This window comes from Protopterus annectens, chromosome 10.part0 (genome assembly GCF_019279795.1).
Source record: "Protopterus annectens isolate FY-2018-M chromosome 10.part0, PAN1.0, whole genome shotgun sequence".
NCBI classification, from domain to species: Eukaryota; Metazoa; Chordata; order Ceratodontiformes; family Protopteridae; genus Protopterus; species Protopterus annectens.
In genome coordinates this window covers 1784016211-1784031815 of record NC_056744.1, presented here as the reverse complement: position 1 = coordinate 1784031815, position 15605 = coordinate 1784016211, and the positions used below count along the sequence as shown (strand labels likewise).

Below are 15605 nucleotides of genomic sequence, written 5' to 3'. Positions count from 1 at the left end.
CATTATCCCCTCCACCGTATCAGAACTGCTCCATCTTTTCATAAACATTTTTTTCTGACCAAATTGTATAAAAAGAGAACTGATGTATTATATTTTATTAATTCTATTTTTGCATGCATTGCTTTTAATGACTTATTTGCTGAAAATGTAGCTGTTTAGCAAAAATCTAATGTAAAAGTGCAATGGAAATAAGGTAAAAAGGACTAACAATACCTTAGAAAAGGGTGTAGGTTATGTACTGATTAAAAATGGAGTACTGAGTTTCTGAAAAGCTTCAGCTACTGTTACTCTGACAACAAAACCTCTATAATGGGATTACTGGTGAAAGAAATGATATTCACAAACGTTCAAATAAAAATATTTTGCACATGTAAAAGGCTGAAAATGAATATAAAAACAGTGAGTGCTTCAAAATATTTTTAATAAAGCAGTTGCAGTTTCTAAGTAAGAGTGTGGATTTAAAAAAGATAAAATTATTTCTCAAAAATGTTGCATAATTTTCAAAGTAAAAAGTCTGATTCTAATATTCTGATTTTAATATAGTATTAATTACATTAAGATGGGGATTATTACTGCAGTTAAGCTGGTCTCATTTTCATTTCAAATGATTTCAAAGAATATAACTGTCCTTTATAGGAACTCCAAACGATGCCTTGTCCAAGTAGGCTAGTTGACCCTCTAAGGTAGAGGCCATTGGGATTTGATGTATGGCAGGCTCCATACCAGTAACCTCCATGATAAAGTGATGCACAGTTACCATTGTTTGCAGCATCTTGATCTCTGTCGTAAGTTGAAAACTTTTGTCCATAGTGATAGGATAATGAATCCCCTGTGGGTGGAAAAAAAGATTTTATGTACATTAAATGGAACAACAACAAACTAATATGCAATTTGCCAGAACATGTATCATTCTGGAAAAGGTTTACGTTTCAAGTGAATTATGTGACATTAGGTTATGGCTGAGTGATTATAACTGAGAAAGAAAGATTATCTCCAAATAACACAAACCAAACACAAATGCTTTTCTGTGGTTATTGTAAGGGGATGCAGTTATGGATCCATGGGTACAGGATGCTTCATGAGTGATTTTACTAATTATCTAGTGACAGCATTTTCTAGTTTCTTTCTGAAGTAAAACCTTAAAATGATTAACGTTGTGAAGCGGAAAAGGGTTAGTGCCAGCAGTGTGAGGTACCTATACATATCGACCTAAAACGTACGTTTATTAGGAACACTGTCACTTATCATGTAGTGTTTGGTCAACGTTTGAAGTGTCATGTTTTGATAAGCAAAGCTTTGGACTCTTAATAGCTCACTGTATCAATTGTTGTAAACATTGTTTAGTACTTTGTGCATGAATGGCTTTCAGTAAAATGAAAATGTAAGTTTTTTTCATACCTTTCCACTTACTTGGAGTTTTCAAACTTAGTATAGTTAGAGTTTGTGGCTTTGGATTTGGGCACCTTGAGGGGGCAGATGAGCCCCATGCAAAAATGCAGTTTAATGACTTGGATGTCAGGTTTTATTTTGCAGTATTTTCTTTACATTATTGCATTTATTATTAATATTTTTATTCATAGATTGTTACTAGGCTAATGACCCAGGGGGGACTTTTTAAGCCTAGCTATGTTTTCCCTAAAGAATGGTGACATCCTGTGTCCAAGTATGACCTTGAGGGCCAGGCATTTATAACCTACCTCTGTCTGTAAGGGGCATGAGGTGTAAATTTCCTATTCCCCATCCACTCGGCTAGGTTCATAGGTGTGTACTAGAATTATGGCCCCAGAGCCTTTACAAGCCTAGCCCATAGGATTACCCTGGTGTGTTCTGTTGATTGTGGTAATGGGACTCTGGAGTATGTGGTGCAGAGGGATTGGGATTTCTTTAGATGTAGCATTTCTAACAGATCTGGGTCAGACATGGCTTTGTAATCAAGCAGAGATCGCCTCTAAGTAGGCTATATGAGACAGGTTGGACTTAAATTGGGTAATAGACTTAGCTTCACATGGTCTGGAATCCCGTTCCGTAGGAGGGACTGTCTCTGGGACACACATCTGTCTCTCCAGTATGTTCTGCTTTAGACACAGTCAAAATTCACATCCCTATACCTTGTATTTCTGGTACTGTTTAACTTATGAATATGCAGGAAATTCATGTGTGGGGTTTGTAGATGCCTTGTAAGCCAGCAATAGATCACCCCTCAGCAATCTATAGAAGACCAGCAGACTGAATAGATGGAAAGGGCTTTTGGTCAGGTATGTACCAAAGGGAACATTGTACTCTAACTGGTCTGATAAGGGCAGAGTACAGTGGGATAATAACCTCTCTCGACTTTGATGCCATGCCCTTACTTATAGGTTGTGCAACATTAATGGATTTCCTCACGACTGTGGCCACATGGTGGTCGAAGTTAAGCCAACTGTCTACCTGACTACCCAGACCGCTGGGTCGACTCTTAGGGGTATATTATCAATCTGGTAATTAACTGGGATGGTTGACTTTGCAAAGGTACATTTATGCATTTCTCAACATAGAGTTTAAGACCATGGCTTTAATACCAAATGTAGTCAGAGTAAGGCCTACTTGAAGAATGCTAGTGTCTAAAGGGCAGCCGATGCTAACCCCCAGCTTGCAATGATCTGCACATGTAGTCAGCCACAATCCTTCAGCATCTGCTTCCACTTCAGAGCAACAGATGCTAAAATGGGTCCAGTGTTTGCTGGTTACTTATGTCCTCATTTATCATATCCACGATGAGTCTTTAAATGGCCTTACTTATGAGGCTGGTCAGATTTATGGGCCTGTAGTTACCTTGATCGATGGTTGGACCTCCTTTGTGCAGGGGAATGACTGTAGTCACCTTCCACTCCTTGGGCACAAAACCTGACTGTAGGCTTCAGTTGAAAAGTGATTAAAGTGGATTACAGAGGTCATGTTTCATGCTGTCTACTAACAATCCCAGGATGTTGTCAGGGGGCCCATTGATGCAGTGTTTTTGGCCTTGGAAAGTGCATTGATGACCTGTTTCCTAGTAATAGTTGGGGGGATTGTGGTATTTCCTTTGGACTATTGGGGGGGGAGATATGAGCTGAACCTGTCATCCAAGAGGTTGGCAATGGCCTCTGGTTTAGTGTGGGTGATGCCATTTACAAAAAATGCTGAGCCTCACTGCATATTTTCCTTGAAGTTACGGGCATAGCTGTAGAAAGCTTTGTGGTTTTCCTTTACCTGAGAAGCTATTTTTTCTTCAAATTTAGCCTTTGAAGTATTAACCTTCTTAGCTGCCTGTTTAGATTGATTTTTTTTTTTTGTATGTTTGGCTTTGTTCCTCCTTTGCTTGGCCAGTTTTTTTTGTTGTTGTATAACCAATTGATATTGTGATTCCACCAGGGTGGCTTGTCTTTGTCTTATTCTTAAGAGTGGGCATGGATTGCTCTATGCACTTACTGATATGGCTGTACAGAGATTTTGTAAATAACTCAGTATATGCTATGGTGTTTACTTGGTTTGGGGGTGCTTAGAATTTTGCCAAGGAGTCTCCTAGCAGAGAGAGGTTGGCTTTGGAATAATTCCTAAAGGTTTTTGGTTGTGCTGGGTCCCTGGATTTAATTTTTATTTCAAGCAATACTGCCTTATGGTTTGATCTGATGAGAGAGGTCATTAATTTGGGTGAAGAACATCACTTTCCCATATTTGTGAGTACAAGGTCAAGGATGTTTGTACTCCTGGTAGGAGAATGGACCAGCTGTTCCGGGATGTTAGTATTAATGAAGTTTAGGGATCACTAGACTTGTGCAATAGAAGTGGTTTATTAAAAATCTATGGGGGGTAGTTGAGATAATGTTGAGGGACTCTTGTATATTGAGATAGGTAGTATGGGTTTCCTGGGACATGGAGGTGGACCTGTAGGTTGCAAGGATATGCTATGAAACCCTGTTTATGGTGAGTTATGCATGTATGAGTTCCAGTGGGTTAGTGGAACCCTGATCTGACTCAAAATGGTGATCAGTGGAACCCTGATGTAGCCCATACATTTTTGCAAGAGTGACATTAGAAGGTAGACAGAAATGACGGCAAGTGGAATCTAAACTTAGCTACACTGGATTGTCTGCCTTCATAGTAAAATCTTTATAACGTGTAAAGTAATTAAATACAACAGAAAAAATAAGTAACTATTATAAATGTCTGGACTTGCAAATCTGAGTCCTGGAATGTAGAGACTAAATGACCAAAAATTTGGACTAGTGATTGCTATTTCTCAAAATATTTCCTTTTTTGTGAGGTATGGTGATCTCAAGAGTTGATATATACAAGTTTAAGGGTTTAGGCTTTAAAGGTTTAAATGTGAAGAGACATGCTTTACATATACTCCTTTGTATTTGTGGGGTGCTTTTTTGCATTTTGGGGTTCAGAGTTTTAATAGGAAGTCAAAAAATGTCATTCTTATGGGGCCAATTTAAATATCTAAGCTTTATTTTTATTTCTGATTTTGACTGTCACATTTGGGGTATTCTACATCTTGAATTTTGAGACAGGGCCGACAAGGACAACTTCCAATTTAGTTTTCCCTAAATAACAGTACTAAATACTACCATATTGTTATCATGATAATCAACATGTCAGTCTTGTGATTGAAATGCATGGCACATATCTTACATATTTATTTATTTTTTACAATCAAGTTGACCCGTTAACCCACTGGTCACCTCCTCTCTGATCCATTCTTTACCCATGTTAACCTGCACTTGCTTTAGACCAACATTTTGTTAAGTGGGTCATTAGAGGATATTAACTTGTACGGATGTGAGTCGGGAAGGTCACTGGCTGTCCATCAATGTTGCAGACATCACATCTTTGTGACATGGCTTAGTATCACTGGATTTCCTAGACACACTGTCTTTGTATTGTAAGTACCTGGTGAAAGCTACATAAAACTGGCAAACCCATATGCAAACACCCAAAACACATTTACTTAGAGCTATACAATTTCTGAACAAACGTACAGTACAGTGTAGAACACACACATTTTTTTTATTTTTGCAAATGACCACCCTTACATTGCCTGTCTCACTGTTTCTTCAGGAAACTGTGATCTGAGAGAACATACAAAATAATGAATTTCAAGCCTAAGCCCATCACTTTTATATGCAGAAAACAACAACCTATCAGTCCTCAAGCAGTAAAGTCTGAATAATGTGATACAAGCAATCTAATGGAATGAAAGCCACTATTCCAAGTTATGTCTCCAGTTCAGACTGGAACAATGCACCACATACCTCTCCAGTTCACACTGGAACAATTCACCACATCTGCTCACAAATATAAATGTATATGCTGTCAGTGAGAATGACAATGCTGCCTTTTATGTCTGTCACACGTTGCTCACTCACGCTCTTGGTGGGTGGCAGTTTTCTCTCCATATCTGGCTTTGGTTGATTTGATCAGGGTCTAGAGTTCTCTACGTTTAGGAAGAACATGTTTAGCATCTTGAGAATTAACTTTCGTTTTGCATGCAATCACTTTTTTTCTTTTACTTTACAGTCTGTTGATATTTGAATTCAACCATAGAGGCTTAGTCTTAAATCTGGGGTTGCATTTACATTGCATGAGGACAGGTGCATCTATGTAGCTGTTTACATAGGCATAGAATTTGGCAGGAAAGGATTCTGCATAAGCAGTGGGGTCATCAGGTTGGAAGGAGGATTTGAATATATAGTCATCAGTCTTCATATAACCTCTGAATACTTGGGTATTGGAGAACGCTTCTGGCTTCAGTGTTATTGATTTGTGGTCCAATCTGACCAGGGAAGAACTGAGCTGTCCCATATTGGTAAGGACTAAGTCCAGTATGTTATTGTCCATTGTTGAGTGCAGACTAGGTGGTCCAGAGAGTTTGTATTGATGAGGTTCGGAAGTTTCTGGGCATGCCGGTTTGAAGTTGTATAAGTATCCCAGTTAACAGAGGGGTAGTTGAAGACTCCTAGGAGAAAAGTGCTTGGTTTAATGCATACAGACCCTGTATTAGTAAGGTAGGAGGTATGGGCTGGGAGAGTCACATAGTGACGTCCTACAGTTAGCTGTAATATGTTAAAGTGGTTTTGTTAAGAATAAGTTGTGTGTGGAAGAGTTATGGGCCATTATTTTGCTTAACAAGTCTGGAGGGAATCTTTTTACCACCACCTTTAGTGCCTTATCTAGTGTGGTGGGTCTGAACATGCTGCAGGCGTTGAAACCTTCTACTGATGTAGTTCTCACTGGTCTTGAACTAAGTCTCTATGACAATGCTCCTAGCATTAAGCAGCAATGCCATTATGTTGTCTGGATTCTGGTTTATTCTGTTGGAAGCTTTAGATGACTAACATTTCTTGAAAAAGGAAGTATAGGGGAGGACAAGTATTTATACAATATAAAAATGCCTTGGGGGTATAGGGGCATGCCATCCCCTAGCAAAGCACTTAGGACCGTCTGCTGTCTTCCCTCAAGCAGATATACATTGCGCCACCTCCACAATTAGAATGACACCAAAAGCTAAGCCAATTGTTAAGTCAATTTGTTTGTCTGTATTGCAGCATCATCCTTGGTGATGACAGAATGGTACTCAAGGTTAGGTTTATGCCTGCCTCAGACACGTATTCTAAGAGCTACATAATCTCTTTCTCTTTATATGACCCAGTGAGGTACATCTCAAGTCATTTACACCCCAAGTGCACTCTGACTCTATCATATGCAGGGCTGGCCTTTGGTCAGCTGGTGCCCTAGACAAAAGGGCTCCACAGTGCCCCCATCTTGGCATACATACACCATCCAGATTACTAGGAAAGTCCCCCTGCTAAAACGGTGCCCTAGGCGGCTATGTGTTTATATAGTGCAGGGACTTGAAATCATGTGTGATGTGGTGAATCTTAGCATTTGAAGGCAACTGTCTGTGACCCTCTTTTTAAATAACCTGGTAAGTGGTGCACTGGTATGTCTCACTATGGAGTCACCTGTCTTACTCAGCCTGGTGAGTGATGCATTAGTGTGTCTCACTATGGAGTCATCCATCACTAGGTTACTGGCTGTGTGGAGGAATGCCTTATTGGGTTTTGATTTGAAACAATATGACTCATAAATGTTTCATGGTGGATGATGTTTGTGTTGTGTGTTTGTGAGGCTGCTTGAGGGTACTTGGTCCTTAAGTTACATTTATGATACCTTTGTGGTTTAGGTAAGTTACTTGTAAGTCTTGGCATATGTAGGCCTGTATGTTTTGTCTGAGATGCATGCAATTGGTATAGTGTGGGACTGTGTAGTACTAACAGCCTGTTCCTTGTTTTGAGAAACTTCATATGAGAGCTATGACTCCATAATATTATATAACTACATCTTTATCACACTGTTTCAGCTTGTTTAACTAGTAGGTGGTTATCAGTAAACATGAGACCATTTCTGCTTTGTCTCAGAATACCCATTTCAACCACACTGATTACTGAGACAGCGAGGAAGTGCAACTGTATGGTTGAGTTGCTTACTAATGTGGCTAAATGGGGAATAGCACATAAGGATTGTAGCTGATTTGCAGGAATTTTATCTGTTTGAAATAATTTCAGTATACACATAAACAGCAACATGCCTCTTAGCAGAAATCAAAGCCTCTTTACTCAACTGGGGGGGGGGTATTTTAGCTTATAGTTAAGATATTGATTTTGGGCTATATTAGGAAGTGTGAATAGAATAAATTGGGTTTCAGCACCAACACCAGATAGCCTATCTGCACTGGTTATTTGCGATCTATGAAATCAGATTTAGGCATGCAACAATATTGTGCAGCTCAACTCTGCAGTTTATAGAGCTGTAACTGATAAAAAGAAATAATCAAGGTTTCCAAGATGGAATTTGAAAGTGAAAGTGTTTGGGTTTGTGACATACAACATTGTGCAGTGCTGCGCAGAGTACCATCCACCAATGTCAGTGTTGCGCAGCGTGACATCCACCACGGTTAAACTAAGGAGCTTAAGTGAAAGAACCAATAAAGCAAGCAGCTAGAACTCCAGCCAGTAATGTCTACTCCTCAGAAATGGCAGTAATTTTTAATCCTTGCCCCCTGAATAATTGTTACCGCTTTTAGCAAGCTTACAATCAGACAAAAGTAAATTCAAGAATGTGAAAGAGTGGAAAGTTACAGGAAAAGCAGATTTAGGCATGCAACCTCATTACCACAATCAACAGAACAAGCTGGAGGGACAGGTTCATAACACAGAGGCTGCCCATACTATGGAATAGACTTCCCATACATGTCAAGCGGAGAGCCTCACTAGCCCTGTTCAAGAGAAATCTTGTTGAAGGGATGGGAAATGTAAAATTCACCCCGGGGATCACTCCAGAGGCACTGGGAGCTAAGGTTGGGTGGCACGATGCCAGGGTTATCCTATGAACTAGGCTTGTAAAGGGTCCAGGGCCATTAGCCTAGTACATACCTATGAACCTATTTATGTAGGTATAGTCTAACAGATTATCAAGGGAAAAACTCATTGTAAACAGTAAAGGACAATTAAGCACTAAAATACCAGGGATCAAATGAATATACAATATAAGCACTTTAACTGAAACTAAATAAAGGCAAAAATTGGAAAATTACAGGAAAAATACTTTGCAACTAGTGAGCCTTGACAAATTCTAGTTAATCCATTGCTTCTTTCCAGGAATAACATGGGAGCTTTAGTTTAATTCAGTGAGCCTATTATTAGTATGCATAAACAGATGACATGACTCATACCATAGTCATCAAGACTTCTAGCAGTCATTTGAGTGCTTATCATTTGGCCTATCCATAAGGTATGGCTCAATAAAGCAGAGCAGGATGGTGTTCTAATGCAAAAAGCTGAGCTGGTATTTCAAGTACAAAGAAATGGCTTGCAAAGAATCTTATCAGAACTTTTTTTACCAGTGAAAAAGTGATCATGCAGTTAATTATATTATGTAGTAGGGAATGCGGTAGAAACCCTGTATGGAGGATTAGGGGGAGATTTCTATGTTCAGAAAAAAAAAGTTTGAAAAATTCTCTTTCAGTTTTCTTGTTCTGGCCTGCAGTGCTGTTTGAGCTCACCTTGCTGATGTACCTGTCCCAGAGCTACAATGTAGAAGTTTCTAGTATGCTCCCTCAGTGCCACTGTACTCAACAGGGGAAGAAAAAGTAGCTGTGGAGGAACCAGGTAAATTTATGCCTTTAACAGAAAGGAGACCAGATTTTATACAATCATGAGATCCGATCCCAACCAAACTGATTCTGAACTGCATCGAGATGGATAGTTACAAAGGAATAGTTGTTAAAATATCAAAATATACCCGAGTATCTTTATTGTAATTAATTGTAGAAAAGAAATAGTAAGAAATGAAAGTAGGTTTGTCATACTGAACTGGAAATGAATATTTTGATGTGACATCAATGATGAAAGCAGCCAAAGGCAAATATGATGTGTGTTACCAAATACTAACAGAGGGTTAACCATGGTACCATCTTGGAAATATGGAGTCTCCGATAATGTCAGATATGATACTTTTATGGTCTAAGAAAGATGGTACATTTGTAACGCTTCAGCTCATTGTAAAATGTGGCAAAAGTAAAGCTGACCAATGTAAACCATTTACCATTGCTGTAATACATAATTAGCCTAGCTGGAATTAGTGCTCTATAGAAAAGGTGACAAATCAGATAGTGGGTTACCAGTGATATTTGTGGTGGGATATACCTCATGGTGGAAGCACAGCTTTTTAATGGCTATATGTAGGAGATGCAGGAAGCCACACACACATCTATATACCTATATATCAATATGCCAAGGCAGGGTTAGCTACCCAGCAGTGTAAATATTGGCTTGAGATGATTGTTACTGTTGAAGTGACAACCCGACCCTAGGTGTAAATATATATATATATATATATATATATATATATATATATATATATATATATATACACACACACACACACACACACATTGATATAATGACTGGTCGAATGGTTTCATGATCAGCACACAAAATATCGACCATTCATTATACCATCAACAACACAGAGTGACACACACACCACACTGAGAAAGGAAATACATTTCCTAACCAGTGGTACAACTCAAAACCCTATCACACATTCAGTTCATATTTGTCTGAATAGTGATAGTGTTATGGGAAGGGCTTTTTAAGGTAAGCCACATGTTAGAGTTAGGGTTAACACGCCTGTCCTGCTCCATATTAGTAATGCATGTTAACACTAACCCCAACCTTAACTGTGATGTGCAGCTTACATTAAAAAAAGCCCTTCTCATAACACTACTACTACACAAGGCAACTCACTCACCATGCATGTGAGCATACACACACACTAAATCTACTCCTTACTCACCCCTCATTTTAACCCTAAAACACTCAAACATACGAACACTAAATCCATCTCCTTACCCAACCCTTACCCTAATCCTAAAACACATAGTTGCACAAAAACGTCTGACCAAACACTTTTTGTCACCCACACCAGCGTTCGCACAAATGCTCTCACTCAATAACACCACCATACTAGCGTAATAGACATGTGTCGTCCAACTTAAATGCAACTATATATATATATATATATATATATATATACACACACACGCATAATCTATATATTTATCTACATATATATATATATATATATATATATTTATCTACATATATATATATATATATATATATATATATATGTGTGTGTGTTTAGTTTAATACCTAATGTATTCAAAGTTACAGCAATGCTACATTACCATTCTGACTCTGCATAGGAGTGTTTCCAATAACAAGACTCTAAATGGTATAGGATGCATTCCGTTTGCAATTAAGGTCTATACTGAGCAAGAAACTAGAGGATTATGGAATTAAGTGGAGGTCATAGCCTACAGAAATCCATAATACTGTACTAAGCAATTGGAGAACTACAGCCTTTCCCCTTAAGGGAAGACTTTCCACGGACCCAGACAATTACAGACCATAAGTCTAACCAGCTTCATATGCAGAGTCGTGGAAAATCTTAGGGAATTAATCAGGACAGAGGGAACCTCCAAACACTAGACCCATCTCAGTTTGGATTTGTCAAGGGCAGGTCATGCTTACTCAGCCTTGTGGATTTTTTGAAAAGGTCACCAAAGCATTGAATGAAGGCAAAATGGTGCACACCACATAACTCAACCTGGCCAAAACTTTTGTGACAGTTCCCCTCTCAGACATAGTAGAAATGGTAAATAAAATGAGAATAAACCCCTATGTTACCCACTGGCTTAGAGATATTATTTTATTTTCCATCTGTTTACCGGGTTAGTCCCACTGGACACAAGGTGACCATTTTCAGCAGAGCCCGGGGAGAAAAAGCTTCAAATACATAGTAAAAAATTATATAAACATAGCTGTTTTGTACAAAAGAGCATAGAACATATAAAAGGAGTAAAAAAAATCAGAATTTTACAAATTATGCAGCATACAGTGGTTAGAATATTGAGAAACAATTAAACAAGATATACAACAAATATAGAATAATCATAACTGTAAAGGTGGCCTAAACACCTGGTTCACAGTACTATGCACTAAGTGAAACTACACTACACCTGTGATCTAGGGATGTTGATAGATGTAGATAGGATGCAGATAATCAAAAAGTTACCTCCATAAAGAGATGAGTCATTAGTGGAATCCCCCAGGGTTCCATGATGGGACCTATCCTGTTTGGCATCTACTTTTCTGAAATAAAAGCTAGTACTAAAGGACTTTGGCTGACTAACTTCGCAGATAACTGCAAGCTAAGAGTAGTCATTGAATCCCCAAATAACTTGGCCATCCTGCTGGAAGGTTTGTGTCAAATAACTGTTGTCAAAATCATGGTCCAAAACTAGATGCCAAAAAATGAATTACTGTATCCTTTGGGAAGACATCTACCCCAGGGAACTACCTCATTGACAATATGCCTCTAAGAGTTGACACAGTTTGGATTTGGGAATTTATGTGGACAGTGACATAACTTTTGACCATCATGCATCTGTTTCTGTAAGAAAGTTCTTTTATAAACAAACTGCTTAGATCAAGGGATGTCATTGCCCCCCCCCCCCTTTGCTCAGCCCATATTAGGCTAATCATTGAATATAATGCCCCCTTTGGCATGAATATGTAAAAACTGGAACGCTCACACATATACCTTAAAATAAAAGAATACAAGGCTTAAACAGCATGTCCTTGATGGACAGACTGAAGAGTTAACTTGTGTCTGACATACAAAGCATCGTCCGACCCATTACTCTTGGATTTACTGCCCATCAACAAGTCAAATGACATCAAAATACTCAGTCTAGGGACCTAAACTACTACTGCAACTTCAACAGAATGGTTTGGAGGAACAGATATATTTCACAGAGGATACTGCTGCTATGGAACAAATTTTCCATCCACATAAAACAAAGTTCATCCCTGTCAATTTTCATGTGAAACTTAGATCTATGGATGGGAAACAAAAAATTTACCCCAGGACTGCTCTCTGTACTAATGGACAGATGCAGCTCCTAAATGCTTTATTCCATGCATGGGTCCCCACAAATTATCTGTTGTAGGATCCCTGTTATTCTCATTAGGGGTAATATGTAATTATTGACCATGGATGGGTAGGGCCAGTCTATAACCAAATGGGATAGGTTATTTCAAGTACAAAAGGGGAAACTGGCTAGGTTTAAAATAGCCTGCAAGGGCAGCTAGCCTAGTATTTATCTATGAAGTTATAAACCTTTACAAGAGAAATGTGAAATACATGACAAGTTAGAATTAAGTATTATTTATAAAATACAGTTTCATGATTTAAACATTTCATTTTTGTTGGATCTCAGCAACTCCTTTCAACATTACCTGCACCACCATCTGTGAAGCCAGATATGTACAGACTGTATCCATCTTCTTCACCATTCAGTGCATATGGGGAGATGTAAAACTTCGCATATTTTGCGTAGGCTTTGGCACCAGCAAAATCCTCCATATCAATTCTTAATTGATGTGTTTTCTTATTTGACAAAAGGAACATATTTTCTAGACCTGTGAATGAAAATAAAAATCTGTTATTTACTTTTCCAAGCAATTCACTTATTTGATTAGCATTGGTTTTGGTTACAGGGGATGCAGTGAATTCACATCTTACTGTTCCTCCCATCTCATTTATTGTGTATCTGTTTATAAGATATTTCCTGTACATGTTCCCTACCTTTAATAGCTCACATTTACAAACCTCATGGATACAGTATAAACAAGTGCTCATGTCCGGTCTACTGCCTTTAGTAACTGTATAGGCCTCATAAAGGACATTTTTGACTCTGTAGGATCAACTTGATGAATCAGTTTTTAAAAAATAGACAACTAGGTGCTGCTCACTACATCCCACTGTCTATGTTCGGAGACCGCCTAAACTGTTTGTGCAAAAATCAGGCTTGTCACAATTGTAAAATAAACCCAGATGATGAGAGCAGTCCAACAAATCCACCAAGGCTCGGACACCAGGAAAATCTTTCGTTTTATTTTAAACACTGAATAAATACTCCAACAATAAAACGGACTCCACAAAGTAACTGTAGTACAACAAACTGTAAATCTGGTTAAGCGCTTTCGTCTGCAACATAACAGACTTCCTCGGAACCAGGTTTTCACATAAAATAAGCCTATTTAAAGGCATTTTGGTGCCAGATTTGGCTGATTGATTTAAAGGGCTATACACTTACCCTGATCAGGATAATAACATAGGGCAAGTGTTGTAGTATAGTATATGACCTGTACATCTGGTGATTGCTAAAAACATTTTTATTTATAATTATTATATTATACATTGTATACATATTTATTATACATTTTTTATAAAATTATTTTTATAAAATTATTAATTATGTACAGTCATACAATATAGGCAATGTTTACAATTAATATTATATTTCAAGATATATTTCATTTTTGTAATATCTTTAAAATACATTTTTAACATATTGTATTAACATATGTTTTTAGCAATCACTTTGTGGAGTCCGTATTATTGTTGGAGTATTTATTCAGTGTTTAAAATAAAACGAAAGATTTTCCTGGTGTCCGAGCCTTGGTGGATTTGTTGGACTGCTCTCATCATCTGGGTTTATTTTATATTGTTGCACACCTCGTTGGTTTTCATTGTCACAATTGTAACTGGGATGGTAAGATATATTTTGTTCAGTTTAATAATATATCTACCAAGCTATTCTTCTATGCTTAATTTATGTTACTCACACTTTTATGATATGTGTATTAGCTGGTTTGCATAAATTTTTGGCGCATTGTCACCCTCTTCCATATAAAAGTATCACATTTGAAGAGGACGTCGATATGCAGGGCCTTTGAAGAGGACATGTGTTCCAAAATAGTGTTGCAAGCATCAGAGCTCTCTGACTTCCATCTCCAAGATGTAGAACACTCATAATGTGGTGCAAATGGGTAAAATGTGGAACACTTACTAAGAGCTTGCTAACAACTTTGGCTGGGAAGCTCAGACCATGGCTAAAATGTTTTACTTTATGCTTCTAGAATGTTTTTGTTGAATTAATATGATTTAGTATGATAGCCTTCATTTCTTAGCATTGAATGTAAATCAGACCCTGTCAACATGGAACATTGTTTTTTAAAGACTCAAAACAAGAAAAATTCTTCATGATGAAATACTCTTGAGAAGTATGTCAAGCACACTCACTTGTGTTGTTTTACACACTTATTTACAGGGACACTGATTTACCGTTCTAAATCATGGTGACTTGAATGCACATATTGGGACAGACAGAACAGGATATGAGGACTGCCTGGGTCTGCATGGGTGGGGCAACAGGAATAAAGAAGGAAAGGCTGTTTTGGACTTCTGTCTAGAAAATGGCTTGCTAGTAGCCAACAAATGGTTTTGAAAGAGAGGCAGTCACAAGGTCACATACGAGTGGCCAACATGCAACTCGGGTAGACTTCCTCCTAGTAAGGAAAGGGCACTGGTGCAGAAACAGTGATTGCAAAGTCATCCCCAGCGAGACAGTCGGCCAACAGTATAAACCACTGGTTGCCACAGTCAGCTGCAAGCAATGGTCACAGAAGGCTCTAAGGTCAACAGAGACCAGACTGAAGACCTAGAAGTTGTCAGAAGAGAAAGTAGAACAGTACAAAGAATAACTTAGAACTCTAGCACCCCAAAGAAGACAAAGAAATAGGTAGTGTTGAAGCAGAATGGCAGCACCTCAAAACAGCATGTGTTAGGACTACAGAAAAGATATGTGGCCTAGGTAGGTATAGAAATAAGGTACATAAGGAAATCTGGTGGTGGAATGCAGAAGTCCAGAAAGTCATCAAAAGAAAGATGGAGTGTAGGAAAAAGTGGGAGATAGAAAAGACTGATCTAACTAGGAAGGAATACTGGTTAGCTAACAAAGCTAAGAAAGGAGTTGCAATGGGAAAGAACAGGGCATTGGAGGCAATCTACCAGCTTACAACAACCTGATCACCAGTCCACAGGACATCAAAGAAGGCAGATAGAAGGAATATTTACAGCAGCTTCTGAATGAAGAAAACCCCAGAGAA

The 15605-nt window shown here is 38.3% G+C and overlaps 1 protein-coding gene across 1 annotated transcript in view; it reads right to left on the bottom strand.

The window, feature by feature from the left end:
- Positions 1 to 458: 458 nt before the first annotated feature.
- The window catches only part of LOC122814497 (microfibril-associated glycoprotein 4-like), a 68107-nt gene continuing 52960 nt past the window's right edge, over positions 459 to 15605 (bottom strand). The window contains exons 5-6 of the mRNA XM_044087071.1: positions 12891 to 13073; positions 459 to 829 (exon numbers count right to left, since the gene is read on the bottom strand). Of these exons, the coding sequence (XP_043943006.1) occupies positions 579 to 829; positions 12891 to 13073 (434 nt within the window). The 3' untranslated portion in view covers positions 459 to 578. The remainder of the gene's footprint in view (positions 830 to 12890; positions 13074 to 15605) is intronic.